The sequence below is a fragment of the Athene noctua genome, chromosome 3 (genome assembly GCF_965140245.1).
Source record: "Athene noctua chromosome 3, bAthNoc1.hap1.1, whole genome shotgun sequence".
In the NCBI taxonomy this organism is placed as follows: Eukaryota; Metazoa; Chordata; class Aves; order Strigiformes; family Strigidae; genus Athene; species Athene noctua.
Window position 1 is genome coordinate 22,977,297 of NC_134039.1, and position 22,374 is coordinate 22,999,670.

A 22,374-nucleotide genomic window follows, 5' to 3' on the forward strand; every position below is an offset into this window, starting at 1 on the left:
GACGGGGAACGAGCGCGACGGCGGCCACGTGCGCTCGCCCTCCCCCAATCAGCAGCAGCCCCGCGAGGCTCCCGGCCGCTGCAGCGACAGCAGAGAGGCGGGCACCGAGGCGGGAGGGGTGCGGCCGCGCGAACAACGTAGCCGCCGATTGGCTCGGTCCCGCCAATCGGCGGCCTCCTTTCACCCCGCGGCGAGGCGAAGGGGGCTGCGTGTTTCCGGAAGACGTGGCTGTCGCAGCTGCGGCTTCTCTGCCCCGCGCTCTGCCGCCACCATGATCTCCCTCTCGGACACCCAGAGTAAGCGCCGCTCCCTCGCCACTGGCGGCCCGTGGGGAGCGGGTCGCCCTCTGTGGGGCTGGGGGTGGCCGAGCTGCGGGGCGGAGGCTGGGGAGGGACCCCGGTGGCGGCCGAGCAGTGCGGGGCGGGCCTGGCCCGCCGGTCCCGGGCCCTCGCCCTTTGTTCACGTTCCCGCGGCGTGTCGGTGGTAGCCGCGGGAGTGGCTGGGGCTTAGGGCCCCGGCGTGGGCTGCTGTGGCGAAGCGCCCCTGCAAAGGGCTCTGCTCCCTCCTCGGCTCAGGCCCTCTCGAGGCTCTGGCGGAGTGCGGCGCGGAGGGGAGGCTCCCAGCGCTGGGGTGGGAGTCGCCGGAGAGTAGTTCGGCTTTTGTGGTTCAGGGGGAGCCGTCGGTGCGTCCGTCTGCCGCCCGCAGCAGGCACCGGCTGGAACCCAGCCGCGGGGTGGGAACGGGAGGGCGCAGGCGGAGCTCACTTGGCCGCGCCCGTCGGCGTGGCCACTCCGTGAGGGCTGTTAGAACTGGTCCTGGCCTCGTGTCTGGTGGTGGTACCGTGAGCTGCCAGGTGGAAGGGAAACCGAGCTGGTGTGCGAGGCTACGGAGGAGCGCTCGGCAGCGCCGAAGCCCGCTTCCGTGTAATGGTACATTCACCCGCGCCGCTGTGGCTACCTGCGTTTGTCTCGCGCTGCGAGCTCCTCCGTGCTGGCAGGTCTGCTGTGGCGTGGCGATGACGAGAATGAATGAAAGTTGAACGGTAAACAAAAGTAACAATTAGCTAAAGTCTTCTAGTATGCCTCCACGTAGACGCTAGTGGTTTGGAATCACTTAATTACATGGCTTTGCTGTGTTTCTTTTAACTTACTGCTACTGTACTACATGTTTGCAGGTGACACTGAGGGGGTTTTAAGGTGAGGACCAGACACTCAATCTGGAGAGGAAAAAGAAGTACTTGTATGTAACTGTAGTTTTCTTTTCACTGAATGGAAATATTTGGAAATACAGATGCTGAAAGGGGAATTACAAAGAAATCAAATTAAAGGAGTTCATAAGAGTTTAAACTGTGAGGTAAAGGAGAATGTTAGGTCTTTGATTTGAATTAACACCTCGCATATGATACGGTTCTGGCATGGTTGCCATGAAAGAAAATGAGCCTGCTTGATGGGTACCGAGAATAAGTGTGAAAGAACTAAGTTTAACTTGATAGCAGGATTCTGGAGAAGGAGATATTGGAGAGCCAGTCAAGGCCGAGGATGAAGACAGGCAGAAAAGCAGGCTCAAGTTAAGGTCAGTGATGCCTTGATAAGTTTTTCTGAAATTCTGAAGATATTTAGTCAGGTATTTTTAAACTCACTGCTCTCTGGAGCTCATCATAGAGTCACTAGTAGAGTAGCATGATAAATACCTGGAGAGGACCACTACATTAGTTGATGTTTGGAAATTTAAATTTGCAGCTGTAGTCTAGAACATTTTTTGGAATGCTTCACTGAACAGTGTTATAAATCACCAGTAATTGCAAAAGACTGCACTTAGTTTTTTCAAAGCAAATTATTTTTTCAATACTAAAAAATACTGCTAGCAAAATAATTAAAAAATTCAAACTTAATAAACTATAAACTGCATTAATTTTTGTGTTCTGCAAGCCTATAGTGCATGATTCCATTCTTACTTTCTATACAAAAGATAGAGAATGTGCATTGTCCTCTCTGAACTTTCACAAGCAATGTATCTTAATTTTGTCTTAATATTTACTAAACTGTTTTGATACAATACTGCGGTACTCTTGCATAGCTTACAGGATTTCTGCAGAACATTGAGAAAGCATTGCTCCTTTCTCTCAGTACATCATAACTTTTTAAAAATCCAGAGTAAATGTCACATGGCTGGTATGTGTTTCTGCATTTCTAGGTGTTGAAAATGTTGTGTTTGAGTAATATGGGAAGGGTCTTCTGGTGCAGAAGAAAGCATTTTAAAAATAGTTCACACCATCTATAAAAAATTCCTAGTCATTGTTGCAAAGATTAATTACCAAATGTCAGTGTGCTGGGTTTTTTTATTCTAACAATGCTAGTCAAATACATGTCCAAATTCTGATATGAATCACGTCAGTAATACCTTCTTCTGAGATTCTGCAACAGAGAATAGTAGCCCTGGACTACTTATCTTCTTTTAGCAGTAATTTTGGGACAATGAGAATGGTGGTTTGGTTTTTTTTCTTTTCCCTCCACTAACAGAGAACGTCTTTGCCTTCTGAAGTGAATCTGAACTTGCTGTAGGAGTAGGTGCTTACAAACATGTTTGAAGTGAGTACAGCAGTGTCAGAGTAGTAATTGCGTAGCTGTTGGGAGCTGGCCTCTGCCTTCTTGCTAGATCCCTACTTTGTGCTGTGTTTGCAGGGAGGAGTGAATACTCGCTTCCCATGACTGCATATTTATCTTATTGGCAGTTGGTAATTTCTTTGGAGTCCTGTCTCCAAGTGTTTTCCTGCCAGAATACAAATTGTTTCTGCTCTTCTAAAGAAAAGATTATTAGAGAAAAGGGCAGATTGCAATTGTTATATTGCCTTCAGTCAGCAGATTTATTGAAAATACTATTTTTTCAATTTTTCCTTGTAAACAAGTATTGAGAATGTCTGGAGTAAATAAGTTGTAGGAGGTTACTTACTAGTTTTAATTCTGGGTGGTTCAAACCCTCATAGCAAAAGCTTAAAGGGGCAGGCAATACAGGGTAGAACTACAGATTTAACACCATGTGATCTTCAGCCTTGCTGAAAGATGAGCCCTTACAAGAAGTTTGGGAAGTTGAATATTGCTCTAACAAATCTCTTTCAGCTGTTTTTAAAATTTTATGCAGTAACTAAATGGAGGTTCTGAAATAGGAATATCACTCTTGTCTTTGCTCCTGAACTCTTCAAGCAACAATGATCAACTAGCTCTACATTGCAGTCAAAAGTGCAACTAAAATACATTTAGGTAGATCTGGCTAACAGTAGCAATTACCACTGTGTTAGTGGGTGGGTTTTTTTGTTTGTGTGTTTCAGGCTTTACAAAACTGTTGGGAACTTCAAAATATATTTATATATACCCAGAGACACAAACTGGGCTGCCAGCCTGCCTATGGTATTAGGGCTGGTTTTGCTAGCTGATTTTATGTATCCTGTAGCTTTCTAAGTTCTCTGGTCACAGGGATAGCAATAAATGTTAAGGGTGAGCGCGCAGATAAATGCAAAGATTTTTGCAGCCATGTTGCTGCTCTTCCTGTGATTTCTCTCCCAATCAGTCTGTGTGAGAGTCGAAGGAAGGCCTTAGAGGTTTAATTTTGAAAGTGGGATGTATTTTTAACCACGGTCTTCAGGATAGCTTGGAGGCTATTGTCAGATGGTAGCTTTAATCATAGTTTGACATTTCTAGCCTGGTTTCTTAGACGAACCTTCCATTCTGCTCTCACCTTCCCAGTATTTCTTGAGCAACCTTTACAGACAGGCAGAACTCAAAGATATTTAGTATCTACTAGTTTTGAGAATACTGGCAACTAGCTGGAGACCCAAGCTAGTGTTTAATAGCTATCAGCACATGTGTAGCTTGGAAGGAGCCTATAGCATTAGTCTGAGTTGTGTTCAGTCCAGAAATTATGGGAAGTGGGGCTGCTATGCAAGATTATGGGAGGTGGAATGTAAGGCCTCAGGAGGATGGAAAGGCCTAGGGTGCTTGTGTTACTACGGTAAATGTTATGGGATAAGAGTTGCAAATAGTAAACAAAGTTTCATTACCTGTTCACAAAAAAGTCCTTTTCTCCATACTAGCAATAAATCAAAAGAGGTCTTTATATATATGCATGATTCTTTTTTTTTGTTGTTGTTGCATTTAGTTTCACTATATAGTTCCAAATACATACTTTTTTTGATAAGCAGCTTTCAAAGATCTTTGTCTATTTAAATAATTGGTGTCTACAAGACATACTATATTTGTACACTCAGGAGAGATTTTAAGTGGTCATAAAATAGGCTGACCTTTTTTTATAAATTTAAAATGGCTGTAGATTGGCCGTTCTGAGTTTTTTGGTCTTTATGTGTGAGTTTTTCCTGGTACTATGTTTTGTTACATACCTAAATTTGTTTCTTTTTCAGAGATTGGAATGGGACTAACAGGCTTTGGAGTGTTTTTCCTTTTCTTTGGAATGATACTCTTCTTTGACAAAGCTCTTTTGGCTATTGGAAATGTAAGTGCCTTCTGTTTAGTCCTAGATTCTGCACTGCTTAGAATTCAGTATATGATATATTAAAAATAAACTAAAAATAGGATAAATTATCAATTTGAAACTGGATCACAAGGAATACTGTGGCAATTTGGTATAAAGCAAGAGTTATACTCAGTGACAGGAGTGAATAATTTTTCCTGATTAAAGTTAGAACAGCTCACATGAATCTAAATATCATACCTCTAGGTCAAGCCTGTGATGTGTTGGTCAGACAAGAAGCAGCTTGTTATGCTGCTGCAAATACAATCTTCAGATTGGCTGCCATCACTAATGTTTTCTTTTGTCATCTTTTAAGATAACTGTCAAATTTAAGTATGCATTTGGATAAGAATAGTGAAGTGTTCTGTACACATTAGCAAATGTAGCTTTGCAGTGTTTTATTAGGAAAGAAAGAAGTATGAATTGCTGATAGTCTGGGTTTAGAAGAGCCAATCACCCTTCATAGTGGAGAGATTTAATATCTTCAGTTTTTACAAGATCAAAGCGTCATAGAAAAATAAATCCTAGTTCTGGTACACAAAATTCCCAATCCAAAGCAAATATAAAATGACAGGGTGTTTTCTGAATGTGATAATCTCTGCGCCTCTGCTGTTCTTGCCTTCACCCGCTAACCCAAGAGCACAGCCTGGTAGAGGTTTGCATTCTCTTTTGCTGATGCCTAAAAGTCTGTGGTCAAAACGATCAGTTTAATTCTGTGGCAGCAGAGTCAAATACTGAGTTTCACTGAAGGAAAATATGCACCCAAATTAAAATACACATTTTTATTAGTTGAAGCATTGTTCTGAACCATCAATAAAGCATATAGTGAAAGAGTTTAAAAAATAAAACAATGCTTATTTTTTCTTTTCCTAATGCAAGGTGGAAATAAGAGATCTGGTTTAGGGAAAATGATAGAAACGTAGGTAGGAAGAGGCAATGGCAGCCTATGTGGTAACCAAAGATTATGCAAGAAAAGGTACTGTGTCCTTACAGAAAGTTTTAAAAGAAATTATATCAGAAGGGGGAAGAGGTGTTAAAGTGGCTTATTTAAATAATATAAAAAGCTTAAATTTAATCTATAATCTTGAGTAAAATCTGAGATACTGTCCCTTTCTCAGCAAAAATGTTGTCTGGATTTATGCTTGCAAGCTGAAATAGTTATAAGTTCTGTTGCTAAAGGACACTAAAAGTAGTTCTGACTAGTTGGGGCTTGTGTGATAGTGTTCAGTCTATACTGAACTATACTATACTATGGTAGAAAGACTGTACAAGTGTAAAAAAACCCAAACCAACAAGTAAAATAACATAATACTCTTCAGCTATTTTCCTTTTTCGGCTTTGTGCTGTTCAGTAGATCAATACAAGCTATTGAAGATGCCCACAGTACAGAACAGAGTTGCTTTTGTAACATGTGTGTTCTCAGTTTTTAGGAACCTTTGCTGTAAGTAGTACTAAGCTTCAGCACTGCTTGTGGATAATGATTGTCCTTGTGTTACAGGACAGATGTGTCAAAAGACCTGGTGACAATAGTTATAATTGTGTTTGTTAGAGACCGCAAAGGTAGACTTCTTCCTTTTAAGCAGCTGAGAGAAGAGTTTTGAATGTTAGCTACAAATGCTTTAAGATGGACTTTACAAAAGAAAATCACTAGTAAATTTCTTCTTTTAATACCAAAACATAGATGGTAAGAAGTTGTGCAAGAAATGCAACCTGATTTTGTAGAAGATATATATATACATGTTTATACTTTAAACTTAGGAATACAATTAGCTGGGGTTTTTCTTTGTTTTTTTGTCTTTTCTAGGTTTTATTTGTGGCTGGCTTGTCTTTTGTTATTGGTTTAGAAAGAACATTTCGATTCTTCTTTCAAAAACACAAAATGAAAGCAACGGGCTTTTTCCTTGGTGGTGTGCTCATAGTTCTCATTGGTTGGCCTTTAATAGGAATGATCCTTGAAATTTATGGGTTCTTCCTATTATTCAGGTAAGACTTGTTTCAAAATACCTTTCTGTACTGGTGTATCTAGGAATAAATATATTTGTTTAATGTTGCTACATTGCAGCTGGCAAAGTGGCAACCTTTAAATGTTCGCTTTTGATAGATTTTATATAAAATTGTTGATTTACATTTGCAAGAGGTGGAAAGTTAGCTAAGTATTTTTCCAAGATTCAAATCTGCTAATGTTTGTGAGGCATATACAAAACTGGCTTTGGTACTGTTTATGTCTAACCAAAGAATTGTAAAGCTTCAAAATATCTGGGACCCCAAATTATTAGCAGTGCAAAGTTCAAGTATTTAATCATTAGGGATATTAGATACTTTTTTTTTTTTGTGGGGTTTGTTCATTTCTTTAGCAAATGGAGCAAAGTACTTGGTTACAAACATCCTAGGTTTATAACCTTACAATTTCATTACTGTGGTCGTCCAGTGAAAAGATGTTTTATGTCATGTTTCATTACCCTTTTGCCCTAGTATAGTCAGAACTACTGGCTTTGGTTACCATTATCTTGTCTGAGTTAAGGAAAGACGAAAAATTATTATTTTTTTAAACAGCAATCCTAATACATGTTATAGCTTTCACAATGTGTCATTTAACTTCTTCATAAATGTAGTGTAATGGTGAAATCATTTGATGTGTTATAACCTGTATATATCTACATTTTATATTTATTTTCATGGTTGAAGTTCCATACTTCATAGGGAACATATAGAACAAAGTACAAAATATGCTAATAAGAAGGGAGACTTTTAATTGTTCTTGGACTTCTGTTCCTATGAAGACTGTTTCATTATTGCTTATTAATCTAGCAACAGACACCTAAAATATTTTTGAAGTGTTCAGCTACTGGCTAAATAGTACAGTTCCTGTTAATTGGAATCAAACTGCTGTTCTCATGGCATTCTTTTTTCCACTCAATAAAATTCTACGTTAATCTTGTATTTAGTTCAAATAAAATGTTTAAATATGTCACTGAAAAAAAATCTTAACTTGGGTTCTACTGAAGACAGTGAGATTTCTGAAAATTAATTCTGCAGGTTTAATATATGCTTCTCATTGTTCTACTGCAAGTCTTTTGAAAATCACAGTATTTCACTGAATGTAGCACTTGGGTTTAATCAGCCAGTACAAAACAAGCAGAGTTGTGTCCAGCCAAACACTTCTCCTTTTGAAAGATCTTAAAAGCATTATAAATTAGTATGTTTAAGCAGGTGTGTTTATGAATTATTTATTGGTGCTAGCCAGGGCCTAGCAGAATAAAATAAAGTTAAAGGAATTATAGAAGGTCAGTAGTTATCCCTGGGTCACTGGGACTACCCCTTAGCCAGAAGAGTATCAACAAGGGATAGATAATTCCAGATGTGAACGTTTATCTGACCTGTTTTAATTTAAAACGTCTCTAGACGGTCTTTTCTAGTGCTTAATAGTTCTTAGTATCTGAATCCCTTGCTACAATGTTAGCTAGCTACTATTTCAAGCAAAGACTTTTTTCCTTCAGTCTTGTTCATTTCAACCAATATTGTGTTCCCAGTAACCTGATCCTTTCTGAAGAAGTTAAAATGATGCTTGAGGAAAGGCTCCACTTTTATATGATTCCTCAGGATCCCACTGTTTGGTTGCACAACAGAAAACTTCCCTGGTTATCATCAGTCTCTGAAGTACATAATTTTCTTAAGCCCAAGGAATACCAGATCAATTTATGCACCTTTGGATTTGTTAGGGCAGTATGTTGTAAGGATGGCTATTTCTGTGTATCCTAATGGTTCTATTTATGTGGGTTACCGGGACTTTTATACAGAAAACCTTTATATTTATCAAGAGCAATTTTAAACTTCTGGTAACTTCACTTCAACTCAGACTAAGAGTTGAATACAACCAAATCACTGAATACAGTGTTTACAAATGTAAACCACTGTATTGTACTTTTTTCAGTCTTTTTTTTTTTTTTTTTTTTTTTAGACCACTAAACCAGTTCCACTAGGTCTTCAGGTCCCTCTAGAATCTTTACTTGTAGGTTGTTTATTTGCATATCTAGCCTACTTCTACACAGTCACCTTTCATATGCCCTGTAGCAGTAATTGCAGAGCCCCTGCTGTCCACAAAGCAATGATTAGATACTAGTGAACAGGAACACTTAAATGACAGGATTGCAAAGATTGTTTTGTCTTGAGATGCATCTGACTGAAGTGAGACATACACACAATTATTAGTTTACTCTGCTTTAAATCTAAAACATCTTTCCTTTCTTGCCTTTATTTAACATGCTGCCGTAAGTTTCCTGTCAGAGGTTTAGTCTTTTGCCATACTTCCTCGTGCTCAGACTCCATTCACTGGAGAAGGCTATTATAGGACAATACCTCTAGTACTCTAAGCAGCTTTTGGAGCCTTGTTCAGGTTACAGGCATCCGGAGTTATAGATAACAATGTTATCCTAACTGTACTGACTATTTCTTATTCTTGGCTACACCAGTTGTTTTAATTCATCACAAGTGGTTTGTGTGCCCCGCATCAAAATTTACTGGACTGTTGAAATAATCTGGTCTTTAAAAGAAAATTTCCAAGAAAAACTTGCTGGTATTGATGTTGCCCAGCAAGTAGTTCTTACTGATGTAGTGAAGAGGATGATGAGACTTGTGTAACTTCACTGTTTTGCTGTGGCTGAGGTCTCATTACATGTTAATCCTTATTCTACACAGGGAATGTATAGCTCAGCAAGAGATACCTCAGGATGCCACCACCAGCTGAACTGCTGCAATTGACTGCAAACAACTGAGATAGTGCCATAGAAAAATTATTTTCCTGCTGCAGAGACAAAGTGGGCAATGCAGGGGTCTGCAACATAGCAGCTGTGCTAGGCAGCATGATTCAAATCTCTGACTTTACATAAATTTGTGAAATAAGCAAATATGCAACTCTGGCATGTTTCATTTTCTTTGGTTAATGTAAAGAGCACCATATATGGTTTCAAATGGGTTTACTCAGAATTAATTTCATTTGTTTTTACATTGGGTATTGCAAGAATGTATTTCCTATAACGTAAAAATAAATCATCTCAAAATATGTATGGTAATTTTGAGAAATGAGTTGGGAGTGTGAGTTCTGTTGACTAAGTTGAATATTCTTTCATTATTTTTTTAAGAGCTGACTGAGGTTGCCAGCTATGAAGAATATTAAGTCCCTTTAAAAATTTGTTTCTTTCCCAGTTTTCTTCTATCTCTGCTGAACGTATGTTGATACATTTGGTAAAATTAATGTGCTGCTAACAAGCTACAAGGCTTTATGTAATCTTGGTTTAAAAAATGCCTCCTATTTCTTCATTTTATAGCAATATGAGAATAGTGTGATTATAAAAAAACTAATACAATCTTCTGATACCTTACCTGAAGGGGTTTCTTTCCTGTGGTGGTTGGCTTCATTAGAAGAGTTCCAGTTCTTGGATATCTCTTGAATTTACCTGGTATAAGCTCGGTAAGTGTTTGGTACATCGTGCAAATTTTGAAGCTTGTACTGGTTTTTATTCCATTCTTACAGCAATAGTAGAAATGCATCAGAAATGAAGCAAATAGAACTGTAGAGCAGTTACTCTGCGTGTATTCCTGTATAATTCTTGCACCATACAGATCGCCTTCATTCCCAGTGAAAGAGTTCTAGATGCAAAAAGAACAAAAAGGACACCTTTGCAGAAGCTGCCCCTGCTTATGTGTTGTGAAGTGGAAAGAGCCCTGGAGTGTGACTCAGGACACTGGGTTCTGCTTCCTGCTTCACTGTTAGCCCTAGGTGACCAGATAAGCGAATCATGCCACTGTTCTGTGCCTCTTCTCCTGTCTGTACAATGTGGAGGACACTGTTCTTCTTGTGTAGTACTTGGATAAATTTATGAAAAGAGGCCTGTAAAAGCAAACAGTTTAGTTCAATGTTAAATTGCAGCTTGTATGGTGAATCCAGAAAATCTCATGATGCATAATCGTTCATCATATATATTTATTAAGGTCCAATGCACCAGACTACATCTTGCTATTTACTAAGATTTGTATTTTTTCAAATTCAGTTTTCCATTTTATTAACCAATAGCCAGAGATTTGAAGACAGTTAATAGGAGCCAGAAAGATGGTAGTCTAGGGTGTTTCAGTCAACTACTTTTACTGTGCTAATTTTGGTATGTATTCTAACACAAACATTTTTAATCCTAGTTTTGAAAGTAACCGTTTTAATAGTTATTACTAAAAAATTAATAGGGGGTATAACTTAAATGTATACAGGCTGGTTTTTAAAAAATTAAGTGTTCAAGATCATCTGTTCCAATCTTAGTTAGGCCAAGTTCTGGCTTAGAATTCATGATCAATTGGATATTTAATTTGTCAATTGATCTTACTTAGTCATATTTAGTTTGATCATAATGGGGTTAAATCTTGTTTTAGAAAGGTAATTGTTAATGTTTTATTCAAAGCCTACGTAGGCTCAGAAGAGAATCCACAGTAATGGTCAGTTGAAATATCTTACTTGGTCTACTAATGCATGTGTGGCTGATACTGTATTGTTTTGTTTTAATCATTAAGCTAGCAGTGTTATCTGCATTCTTCTGTTTCCTTTTCATTCTGTTACATCTTCATGTTGCACTGTTAATGTCTATATGAGAAAAACATGTCATGCAGAAACACAATTGTAAGATTTTTAATTTTCACAAACTTAAATCATGAGATCTCGGTGAGTACCACTTGACTCTCATTTTCAGTCGCATACTAACTGTGCAAGTAGCAAGTAATATTTGAGAGTAATTTCAATGTACGTAAATGTCATGCAGCTTAAAACCTTTTTGTCTCCTTTTCTACAGCTTGTAGATAAAGTTGGAGAAAGCAACAACATGGTATAACGACAAGAGGGCAGAAGACCAATTCTAAACTTACTGTATTATTTATGAAATCCTTTTGAAGAATACTCAGCACAAAGTTGTGTACAAAGGAAAAGCTTGTTACATTCTTTACATAACAGTTTAATTTAAAATGTATAGTCAACAATATACATTAGAAAAGAAGCTCAGCAAGCGTGCTTCTAGGAAAGTAACTCCAGAGTTCAGGAAGTAATTTGAAGAGGTGAAAGTCATGGAATAACCCATGTGACGACTGTTCAAGACTATTTTTGTTGTTTTTGGAACAAAAAGATAGAGGCAATGAATCCTTGTGGAATTAACAGTGCCTGTACTTTACCTCCTTATTTTGAAGGTGCAGTAGGGCAAACAGGCCTATGTTTTTAAGGGTGACCCAAACTTATCCCACCCTCTGCTTGTTATCAGAGTGTAACAAAAAAAAGAAAAAAAAAAAAAATCAACAGAAAACTTCTTGTGTAACAAGAGGTGCATCTTTGCATGAAGGTTAAGATGACTATTCATCTTTAAGTGTATTATGAAAAAAAGGAAACCCTACACGATTCTGTTGTAAACATTTTTGTAAATATGTGGCTGAAATAAAACATTGTTATCTTAATGTTTCAAAGCCAAATGTAAGTTGATTGTATTTGCCTTCCGTTTCGGAATATGCAAAAGGTCAATCTTTAATAACTGCGGTCTTAAATGTTGATTCTGAACATGTAGAACTCAACAGGGAACTCTGGAAACTGGCTCACACTCCCCTTCCAGTTTGTTCTCCTTGTGTCATGTTACACTTGCATCCAGTTGAGAATGTAGCCCCTTGTCACTAACACGAAACTTTGTGAAATATGCTTAGTTCACAAAAAATGCATTTGGTTAAGGTGCTGACATGAACCCTGTGAAATGTATCTTACCAAAATTTGAACCTTTGTTTTTAAATAGTTTGAAGCTAAGGTTTCTTTGTTTACTCTGGAACTACAAATTGACTTATTTTTTACAGTAATAAAATGAAAAATTAAAAGTTCTGTGTATGTGAGTCTATGGGGAGAAAAATCGAGCTAATGAGGCTAACTAAAGATCAAGTGCCAATCTCTGTATGTTTTGTAACTTGTTGCTTGAGCTATCTTCAGATAGCTTAAAACTTCTATCAGTCACAGCAACAACTTTGCTGTTACATAGATTCTTAGTTAATTTGGAATAAATGTCCCCTACTAATGCAAGGGTTAAATTTCTGCTTCTATTGGAATGTTAAACATTGTCCACTTTCAATAGATTTAGTTATGTAGTATCCTCACCTAACAAAATGTCATCATTAAGTAAACTGTATTTGTGCAGGCTTTGGGGGCTGCTGTTGTGTTTAATTTTCTTTTCCCTTAAATGTAATCCTAAAAAAATTACCAAAATGCAATGATAGTATTTCAAGTAGCTATGTATTCTTAAAGGTCTAACGACTGGGTTTTGGATTGTTTTCTTTTCCTTCATTATGCAGTTAAAATTAGTATTTTCCAAAATAAACTTTTTAACAAGAATCCTCATATACCAGCCCTTTTGGAAGTTGCTAAGTTTATTTGCATAAGACATGTTTTATTTTCATTATAACTGTATAAATAGCCACAATCTACTATTCCCAACGTTTAATTTACTTCTTTCTCAAACAGGCACAGAATGATTTAGCGGAAAAAAATGCCATTATATTTGCAATGAATAGTGTCTGAAAAATCAGTGTTTTATTTTACAAATGACAAAAAATGGCTGTGTTTGCCTGATGGCATGTATGTTGCAGTTTACAAACAGGACTGAATATGACTTGTGGCTTCTACCTCAAGAGATAAACCAATTTTAAGTGCTCCTGTAGATCTGTTGTGTGTTAAAATGACTAGAGAATAACACTACAGCAGTTTAGCAAACTCATCTTATTTGCTTTGGCAGAGCACTTGTTTGTACTGTGGGAATCAAGTACTTAAAGCAGGCAGTATTCATAATCTACATTGGAAGTCAGCTACCTGAAGACTTTTGTTCCTGTCTTTTGAAAGTAATGTGATGGGAAAGGTGGATTGTACCACATGGCTATGGAGCTCTGAAAGCAAAGTGCTTGGTAAGCTGAAGTACTTTCATCAAAAAGGAAGCTGATGATATCTTTCAGAGGTGATGAATGTGTTGCTGTATATGATTTTTTTAGCCCTCTGAAATGCCAGGATATAGGCAGTTCATCCCACTTCTATTTAATTCATTGTTTAAACTCAGAAGTCAGTTTTTGTCAGATGTGAACTATTGTGAAAAGCATCTGAGGGAACAAAATTGTATGTTGAATTTAGCATAGTCATTTTCCCTCAAGGTAATGTCTTTGAGACAGTTTTGCCAAGATAAATGTGGGTGGCAGCTAAGGTCAAAATGACTTAGCCTTAAAGTGTTTCTGTCATTGTAAAAATATCTTTAACAGAAACATGCTTAGAACATTTCCCCATTTAAATGTAATTTATAATTGCTGCTTTAAAAATCATAAGGATGGATCTTATTCTGAGAAAATGAATACTGTAAATATCCTTGTCATACCTTGAATAAATGGGTATGTTTTTCTATAATTTGTCTTTGTGTCTCTTTACATGCACACTTTAAGAAAGTATTTTGACAAGTTTTCCTTTTCAAAGGTTAGGGAGTGCATGCTGTTACTGCTTGGCTATCTTATGCTGTTGTGACTTTCATAGTAAATAGTTTCTTTTGAATAATCTTAAATGGAAAGGTTTCTTCCTTTTTTTTTTCTTTTTTTTTTTTTTATTTTTTACAATAAGTCTTTTACATAAACATCCCCCTAGTTTTTCAGGTTCAGTTTCAAACACATCACAACAAAATGTGGAAATTTTTTGTTAAAATTCTTTGTTAAACTACCTCCTTTTCATTCTCAGGAAGTAACTAAAACTTTAGGAGAAAGAGGGCACATGCCTAGAACTCAGAGCAGGTTCTAGCTCCTGTGTTTTCAGTTTAGTTCAAGGATACGAGCATGAGCTCTCTATATCCTAGAGGGTGGCCTGATAAGCAGTTTTACTAGTCTGTGGTGCTCTGTAAGCTTGCAGCCCTCTGTTGAGGTTTTTCAGGGGGAATAGAACAGCAAAGCAGGGATTTTAATTGGTTGTTGAGGTGTGTTGGTGCTCTGTGCTAGTTGATGCCCTAAAAATTTATTTTTGCAAAAGTTCTAGCCTCTCAACTAAACTTTGTAGCCAAAGTTGGTTCTGTTTTAAGAAGTCCAGAGAATTGGCGCTCCCTAATTTAAAGGGAAAAAATCCCAGCTACATCTAGTTACATTTGTTAAACTGTGAGAAGTACAATGTTAATATGTATGTAGCTCATGTCCAGTTACTGTCAGTAAACAGTTGCCATTTATTAACCAGGAATACTTCGACTCTGATACTGCTCACAGTATGGTACCACTGTAGTTGAGTCTGTATCAGAAACATTGTAAAGAAGGGTATCTTGCCCATGTGGGAATGAGGTTTTCTTGGATTACTTTAAAATTGTTTTCTTGCCAGATTTCAAGGTATAGATTCATCCAGTTGTTACATTTCTGGCTTGCTTATCGGGCTGGAAAGCAAGAGCTCATGTCCCTAAACCAAATGTAGTATGTATGTCTCCCAGCTCTCTCTTCACTTGTTGCTCCCAACCCTTGGACTCCTGTCTCTCTTTCTCTGGCTGCCGTGTCCTGACTTGCTTTGGGTGTTACTGCTGCCCTTCAGATTGCCATTACCAGCTATGATAGTGCTAGTGTGCTAGTGTACGAGACTAACTTACCTGGCAGAATTTGGCCTTTGTGGCTCATTTGTTCTAAGCTTTAGCCCTCCAGTATTGGTCCTGGCTTATTAAAGCATCTTTCAGAAGCCTTGGATTTTATGCTCAGTCCAACAAAGAGATGCTGCAGCTGCTATAATCTGTTGCCAAGTCTAATTTCATCAGAATTATTGTAAACCTTCTCACAAATATGTAGCCATTTACAGAAAAATGACAGGACTGATGTGGGGTAATTTGATATGGAATTAATTATCTTAGACTAAGTGCTATGACTTGATAATTTGGGCTATTGCTCGAGGTCTATTTATAGAAATGCATTTATGTGTTTTTTACCAGTCCTTAATGTGTCTAGTTCACCTGCTGAAGTAGCAAGCACACCTCCAGACATGTGCTAAAGAGCATGTGTGTTCCTGTATACTTTCTGGCAAATATCACTTTTCATTGAAGTAGTAGCACTGCTATGCTGGGGTATGTAATGGATCTCCTACAAAAACATACAGGTTTGAAGTATTTGCTTGCATGTGATGCCAAAAGCTCATAAAAGCATTGGGTTCCTAGCTGACATACCACATACAGGAATGTCTCCGCTGAGAGGGCAACAGCATTAAACCTGCAGTTTGGTACGGGGGTGCAGACCTCGTTGAGATCAGGAGCCGGGGTGTGTGTAACCGAGGACTGGCCTCCTGCGCCACCGAAAGGGCGGTGCGCCTGACCACGGGCAAAACGGAGGTGACCCGCAACCTCCCCATTTTCCTTTTTTTCCGGTGCCTCGCCTGAACCGGCCAGCAGGGGGAGCCGCGAGGAAGTGAAGCTCCTGGGGGCGCCCAGGGCGGCGGGAATGTCCCGGGAGGGGCGGCGGCTCCCCGTGAGCACCGCACGGCGCCCGCGGCCCCTGCGGCAGCCAGCGGGGTGACAACTGCGAAGCCGGGGCTGCGGATCGAGTGGTGATACCCCATGTGGTCGGGGCAAAATGACACTTTATTGTCGTCATCTTCTCAAATCAGACGCACAACGAGTCAACAGTTTGGAGTCCACCGGTAAGTGGGACCCGGAAAACGTCTGGGAAAATTCTGGCTGCCTTGTTGTGTACTTCTGTAGTCTTTTTAAGCTTGGTTTGATTTAGTCTGGTGAACCACAACGTGGCTTTAAAACACAAAGTGGATGCTGACCTTTTGTAGAAAGCTGTTCATACCAAAACACTGCTGCATGTCAGCCCCTCTCTTGGCTGGATGAATTTGAAACAGTCAGGTTGTCATTTGGAGATTGGGAAAGCAGGCTTGCCACTTGCTACTCTCCAGCTGCCTCACTGCCTGCTTTTCTCGAGGTACTCAAAAGCTCTTCCAGTAACATCAGAGAAATCAAGATATAAAATTGATTTCCACAATTTAATTCTACTGCTTTCAAAGAAAAGGCATTGGCCCAAGATGTTTTACATCACCCAAAAAGATCACATTAGGTCAGTCTTTAAATATCGATTTAGTTTTCATATTGAAGCCAGTTCAGCAGTGAGTCTTCCAGGTGGCCTGGCTGCTCTCATTGGCTTTTATCATTAACCATCTAATTTTGCGTGTCCAGTGAAGGGTAACAAAGCTGCTGAAGGGTCTAGAGCACAAGTCTTACGAGGAGCAACTGAGGGAACTGGGGTTGTTTTGCCTGGAGACTCAGGGGAGACCTTATCGCTCTCTACAACTACTTGAAAGGAGGTTGTATCAAGGTGGATGTCAGTCTCTTCTCCCAAGTAACAAGTGACAGGATGAGAGGAAAGAGCCTGAAGTTGTGCCAGGGGAGATTTAGATTGTATATTAAGAAAAATTTCTTCACTGAAAGGGTTGTCAAACATGGGAACAAGCTGCCTGGGGAAGTGGTAGAGTCACCATCCCTGGAGGTATTTAAAAGGTATGCAGATGTGGCACTTAGGGATGTGGTTCAGTACTTGGCAGTGTTAGGTTAATGGTTGAACTCAATGATCTTAAAGGTCTTTTCCAACCTAAATGATTCTATGATTCTATGAACTTATGTGGAGAATTATCCTCAACTTGATTACACCTCCAGAAAAAAAAATGACAGCACAAAACATCCAGTATTTCTCCTCTCTTACTTCTCTGCCAGTTTTTCAGCAGGCCTGAGTGGGGGAGAATAAAGCAACCCACCAGTTATTAAACCTTCAGAGCTATCTTAGATGGGGAAAACAGGCTGAAAAAGAATCATGGTGCTTCCTTTAATAGATGAAGGATTGGGTTGATATTAATGAGACTTCAGGATTTGTGTGGCCTGGGTGATAAAGCTTCAGATGGAGCCAGCTGAGACGGACTCTGCTGCAGACTCAGCCCCTAAGGTGCTGCTGCCACCTTCAGCATCTCCTCGAGGAGGAGAGGAGAGGAGCCGAGCCGGAAAACAGAAGTCTGGAAGAAATGTTGGAAACAAACTGTTCTTGGTTAATTCCCAAAGTGTAATGTTTTTCTTACCTCTCAGGGAATAAATAAGCAACACATTAAGAAAAGTGCTTACTTAGGAAGAATCCATAAGATGTATTGTGTTTATTTGGCTCCTATTACCCTCACACATGCAGGCCTTTTCCTTTCAGCCTTTTTCTTGGTGTTTTCCTGGTGGTCAGATGTTTTGTGGCTGCTTTCCCCTTTATTTTCTCTCATGACTTGTTTTTTAATGTTTCTTTCTGAGAGTGTGATTACGCAGTCTACTTTGTAAGGATGCCAGCTTAGATGCTTCCCACCCTTTAGCATCTACAATTACTTTCTACTCCCATGCTTTTTATCTGGGGTTTTTAAATCCAGATCACTCTGTTAATGCATTTTACTGCAGAGCCCACACACAATGGAGATGGTGTGTCCAAGGAGATGGAAAAATGTCATGAGGATGGAAATGAGGAAACAAGCACCAGGAGGAGGTGCTGCCACAAAAAGGTTTTGCTTCTCTGCAAATAGCATCCACTGAAACCTTGCATCTCACTTGAGCCCATCTGTGAGGTGACATGTGCCTGTAACTACAAAAGAGGCCACCATGCCTTTATCTTTCTGTTTCTACAAAGAATCCTAAGTTTTTCTTCTCCTTTTCCAAAATGAAGACTAGTAATTGCAACCATTCACTTTATGTTTATAAAGTTTATTATTTCAGCTTTTCCTGTCATTCTGTTGTAGCCCAAAAGGACAAGACTCCAAATGACCTGTCCTCCTCTGAAAGAAAAATAATTTTTAAAATTATCTTAACCTAATATTTTGTGCATGTATGAATACATATATATGTATAATATTTACATAATACTTTTTTTTTTTTTGTTTAGGAAATTTCTACAACACCAACCTGATTCTCATCCAAAGGTTTCTTTTTTTCCCTCGCTTGCTTCAAGACTTTAAAAACTTTCCACAACTCTATTCCCAGTTCTGCAAGGCAACTATATGGAAAACATGTCCTGCAATTACCTTCTTAATTTTTCTGAAGAGTTTTAGTTTTGGGACTAAAATCAGTCACAAGTTTTCCCTGAAGAAGATTTTAGATGAAAGTTGATATTTTTTATTTTAAATATTTGTGCCAGTGCACTTTCAAGCAGTTGCAGAACCTAAGTGTGATAGAGTTTTAGTACAAAAGCTAAGTAGAAGCAAATTATTTCAGAAAGATCAAAACATACCATTCTGATATTCTTTAGAAAGAAATTGTGTTTTTTGTTTGTGTTGTTTTTGTTGGGGTTTTTTTGAATAGCTTTGGAACATGTTTCAAAAGCACTTATATTACAAAAAGCTTTGAAAATTTAAGATCAAAATTAAACTGAAACACAAATTTTGTCGAAACAATACCTTTTGATTGAATCAAAATTGCTTTCCCCACATTTTACTACAGGAAGTTTTCATTCCATTTCAGAAGAAAAAACATCTCAGAATCCCAGCTTTCTCTTAAATGAAAAACCTGGTTTCTACCCACCTTCACCCTATCCTCTTTATATAGATCAGCATTATAAGAGGAAACCTTTGAAAGTATATTAAGCTATGGGCTTCTGCCGTCCATTCCTTGTAGAACTATGGAGTTATACAAGCTGCCTCTTTCAAAATTCCCCATTTGGCTTTATATCATAGAGCCTTTTGATTTTCCCAATGGTAGTTCCTCGTATTTATGTGGATAAAATGTGAGTTTATTCAGTTCTGGTTTGGATAATGTGCATGACTGAAACCCCTTTGGTTTTCTGCAAAAATTCCACTCACGAGCCCACAGCAAGCAGAAGGAATGCTGTGCACATCTGCATGATTTCTGTGCAGACCAGCAAAAGGAATGGAGCATACTCGTCACAGTTTTGTGGCTACTCTACAAACTTAATCTGCCCCTAGGGCCCTGGGTATCACAGCTCCTATTTGCCCTATGAATCTCTAGAATTTGTGGAAACACTTTGGACTTGAAGCATATAAATTACCTAGTTCTCTCATATCTGTGAAAAATTTATGCATTAAAAGCTCTAAAGTTTAACAGTGCTGTCAAGCATTCATGGAATACTTTGCATTAATGGAAAATCTAGCATAGAAATGAACAATGGCCTCTTTTATGAAAACAAAATATTCAGAATATAGAAAATTTATGTTCTTATTGATAGATCAATACAACTGACTGAATCAGTAAAAGTAGAGTCAGTGTCCCTTGCATTATAACTGCTGGAGTGTTACATAAGGAAGTGTAACCAGATTGAGGTAATGTAAGCCAACACTGCAAAAATAGGTCTATAGGGCACATATACTAATGGCAATTTCAGTTTTTGGGATGTTGCAGTAAGTTTTGAGGTAACTTCTGTAGCTTCTCTCAGTTTTGGTCTCCTTTTTCTGTTTTTTATTTACAAGTTCAGGTCCAGCTTGACTATCAATAAAAAAATCTCTTTTCAATATGTATCCTAGATAACCTGGTGTCCTGGCTTTGCAGAAATCTGTAGTTCAGACAACATTTCTCCTTTCCCTTTCCTTTCCTTCTCCTATTTCTTAGTTATGCCCAGGCCATGGGTTCTGCTCTGTACCTCAACAGTTGGCAGTAGTTTGAGGATAACTTGAAATGTATCTATGGTGGAGCATGATGCAGAGAAGTTAGAAGGGAAAAGGGCTCACAGCACAATGCCATTCAGACTGGCAAATTAAGGTTTGGAAACGGTAAAACTGCATTCAAACAGCTTCTGTTCTAGTGGGATTCAGGATACTGAAGTAAGTCTGTAGAAACTGTAGAATCTGTAATAAAAAATGCAAAAGGATATATGGATAAATATCACACGAGGGGCAGATTCAGCATGACTTTCCTGAAGGGAAATCCTGATCTACCTATCTAGAAACTTCTCTGAAGTATTCATTGAACATGTAGAGAGTAGAGATCCAACAGGTACGATCTACTTGGATTTCCAAAGGAATTGACAAGATCCCTTATCAGAGGCTAATAGAAAATAAGCTCCTATAAGAAAGGTGCTTTTCTGGTTGCTCTCATTAATTAGTTAAAAGAAACAGAAGAAAAGAAACATTAATTAGTTAAAAGAAACAGAAGAGGGAGAGAATCTGTGCAATTGAGAAAATGATAGGGAAATGGAGGCAAATAGAGAAAGGACAAAGTTTGCTGCTGAGATTAAAACCTTCAGGGTAATGATGTTAAACAATTCAGCCAAACCAGAGCTATCTGCAAAGAGTTGCAGAAGAACCTTATGAAATAATATATAATAATGTCTGCAAGTAGAAAATTATGCACATTGCAAAAAAATGGCTTAATTCCTGTAAACAGTGATGGGTTATGAATGACCTTTCAGAAGAGAAGTCTTGGAATTAGATATTTTTTAAGAATACCAGTTTGGTTTAGTGCTCAGAAACAGTCAAGTTAGGAAACAGAACACCAGACAATATTAGGAAAAGAAACAGAGAGAGGGAAAAAAAAAAAAAAAAAACAACACAAATGAAAAGTAATTATGGTGACCTGCATTTTGAGAGTTTTGTTCAGTTCATGTTCCCATCCTAAATCAAGGAAGATCAGGGGTATGGGACTGTTTTTATATTAAGACTAAAAAGATTAGCACTGTTCATCTGGAAATAGGAGATGGCTACCAAGGGGATTCAACAATAGTCTGTAAGACCTCAAATTACATAGAGGGAAAGAATATTTTGGTCTTTGTGTTTACAGCCTCACAATATCAGAATGGAGCATGATGTGAAATTTTCAAGTGGCAAGTTTGAAATAAAACAAAATTATGTATTTTTCCACAGAACAGATAATTGTGAAATTCATTAGCACAAGATCTTATAGATGCCAAATTTTACATGGGTTCAATGAACAAAAAAAAATAATTAATGGAACAAAAATCTGTGAAGAGCTGTTAAACCTAAAGAATCCGTCTTTCAGGAAACTGCTGTGGTACAAACGGCTTGAGGCTAAAAGAGCATATCAGGAAAGTGCCCCTACCTGCTGATTCTGTTCTTGTACCTCTTCTGTAGGCGTTGTTGTTGACTGTCAGAGACAGGATACTGAATTGAATGGACCCCTGGCCTGACTCGGTATGGTTATTCCGATGCTGCTGTTGTAATCTGAAGATAATTCATCGTGAATCAATTGCTCTCATGAAGACAGAGTAGTAGTTCACTGATGATGAATTGTATCTGTCTGATGCTTTTTTGCTGGCTTCTCTGCCTACTTTTTTTTTTTTTTTTTCTCCATCATTCTTCTCTCCTAAGTAGCCACTAGAACATCACTGCTCACATGAACTTTCATTTTGGGTAGTGTTGTTTAACTGTGTTTCTTGGAATTGAAATTTTTGTAGTTCCATTAAATAGCATTTTCTTATCCGGCTGAAGAGTGGCAGGAACAGAGAAACTTATGTTTATGTAACCAGTCTCTGGCACTATACAAGAGAGAATTTATGTACATCATGCAAAGCGGAACCTGACACTTTTGACAGTAGCATTGAGATTAAACTGCTTTCTACAACTACTCTCAAGCAGATCAGAAGGGGAAAATATTTATGAAAACAGTAGTAAAGGAAGAAATGGCTTAACTGTAAAATCAGTAAAGATGAAAGTAAGCACATTGTGAACATTACATTGTGGTTACACTGGGATTTTCTCTTAAAAAATCGTGGGGGTTTGTACTACTACTACACACTCACTGGCAGCAGCACTGGTAAAAGTAAGGGAGTAGATCTACTCAGAAATAGGAGATCCAGCTGGCTGTAGGGTGGCCAGCCAAGGTATGAAGG

The 22,374-nt window shown here is 38.5% G+C and overlaps 1 protein-coding gene across 2 annotated transcripts; it reads left to right on the forward strand.

The window, feature by feature from the left end:
* The first annotated feature begins 186 nt into the window (after nt 1-186).
* On the forward strand, nt 187-13,975 carry GOLT1B (golgi transport 1B). Of its 2 annotated transcripts, XM_074902270.1 has the most exons (6): nt 225-296; nt 1,175-1,239; nt 4,412-4,503; nt 6,326-6,504; nt 9,907-9,988; nt 11,352-13,975. In XM_074902270.1, exons 3-6 carry the CDS (start codon nt 4,420-4,422, stop codon nt 11,388-11,390), a joined length of 384 nt encoding a protein of 127 aa, XP_074758371.1. In that variant the 5' UTR covers nt 225-296; nt 1,175-1,239; nt 4,412-4,419; the 3' UTR covers nt 11,391-13,975. The 2 variants fall into 2 exon arrangements, with proteins under 2 accessions (XP_074758370.1, XP_074758371.1); XM_074902269.1 differs by lacking the exon at nt 1,175-1,239 and having other exon boundaries at nt 187-296.
* The last annotated feature ends 8,399 nt before the right edge of the window (nt 13,976-22,374 follow it).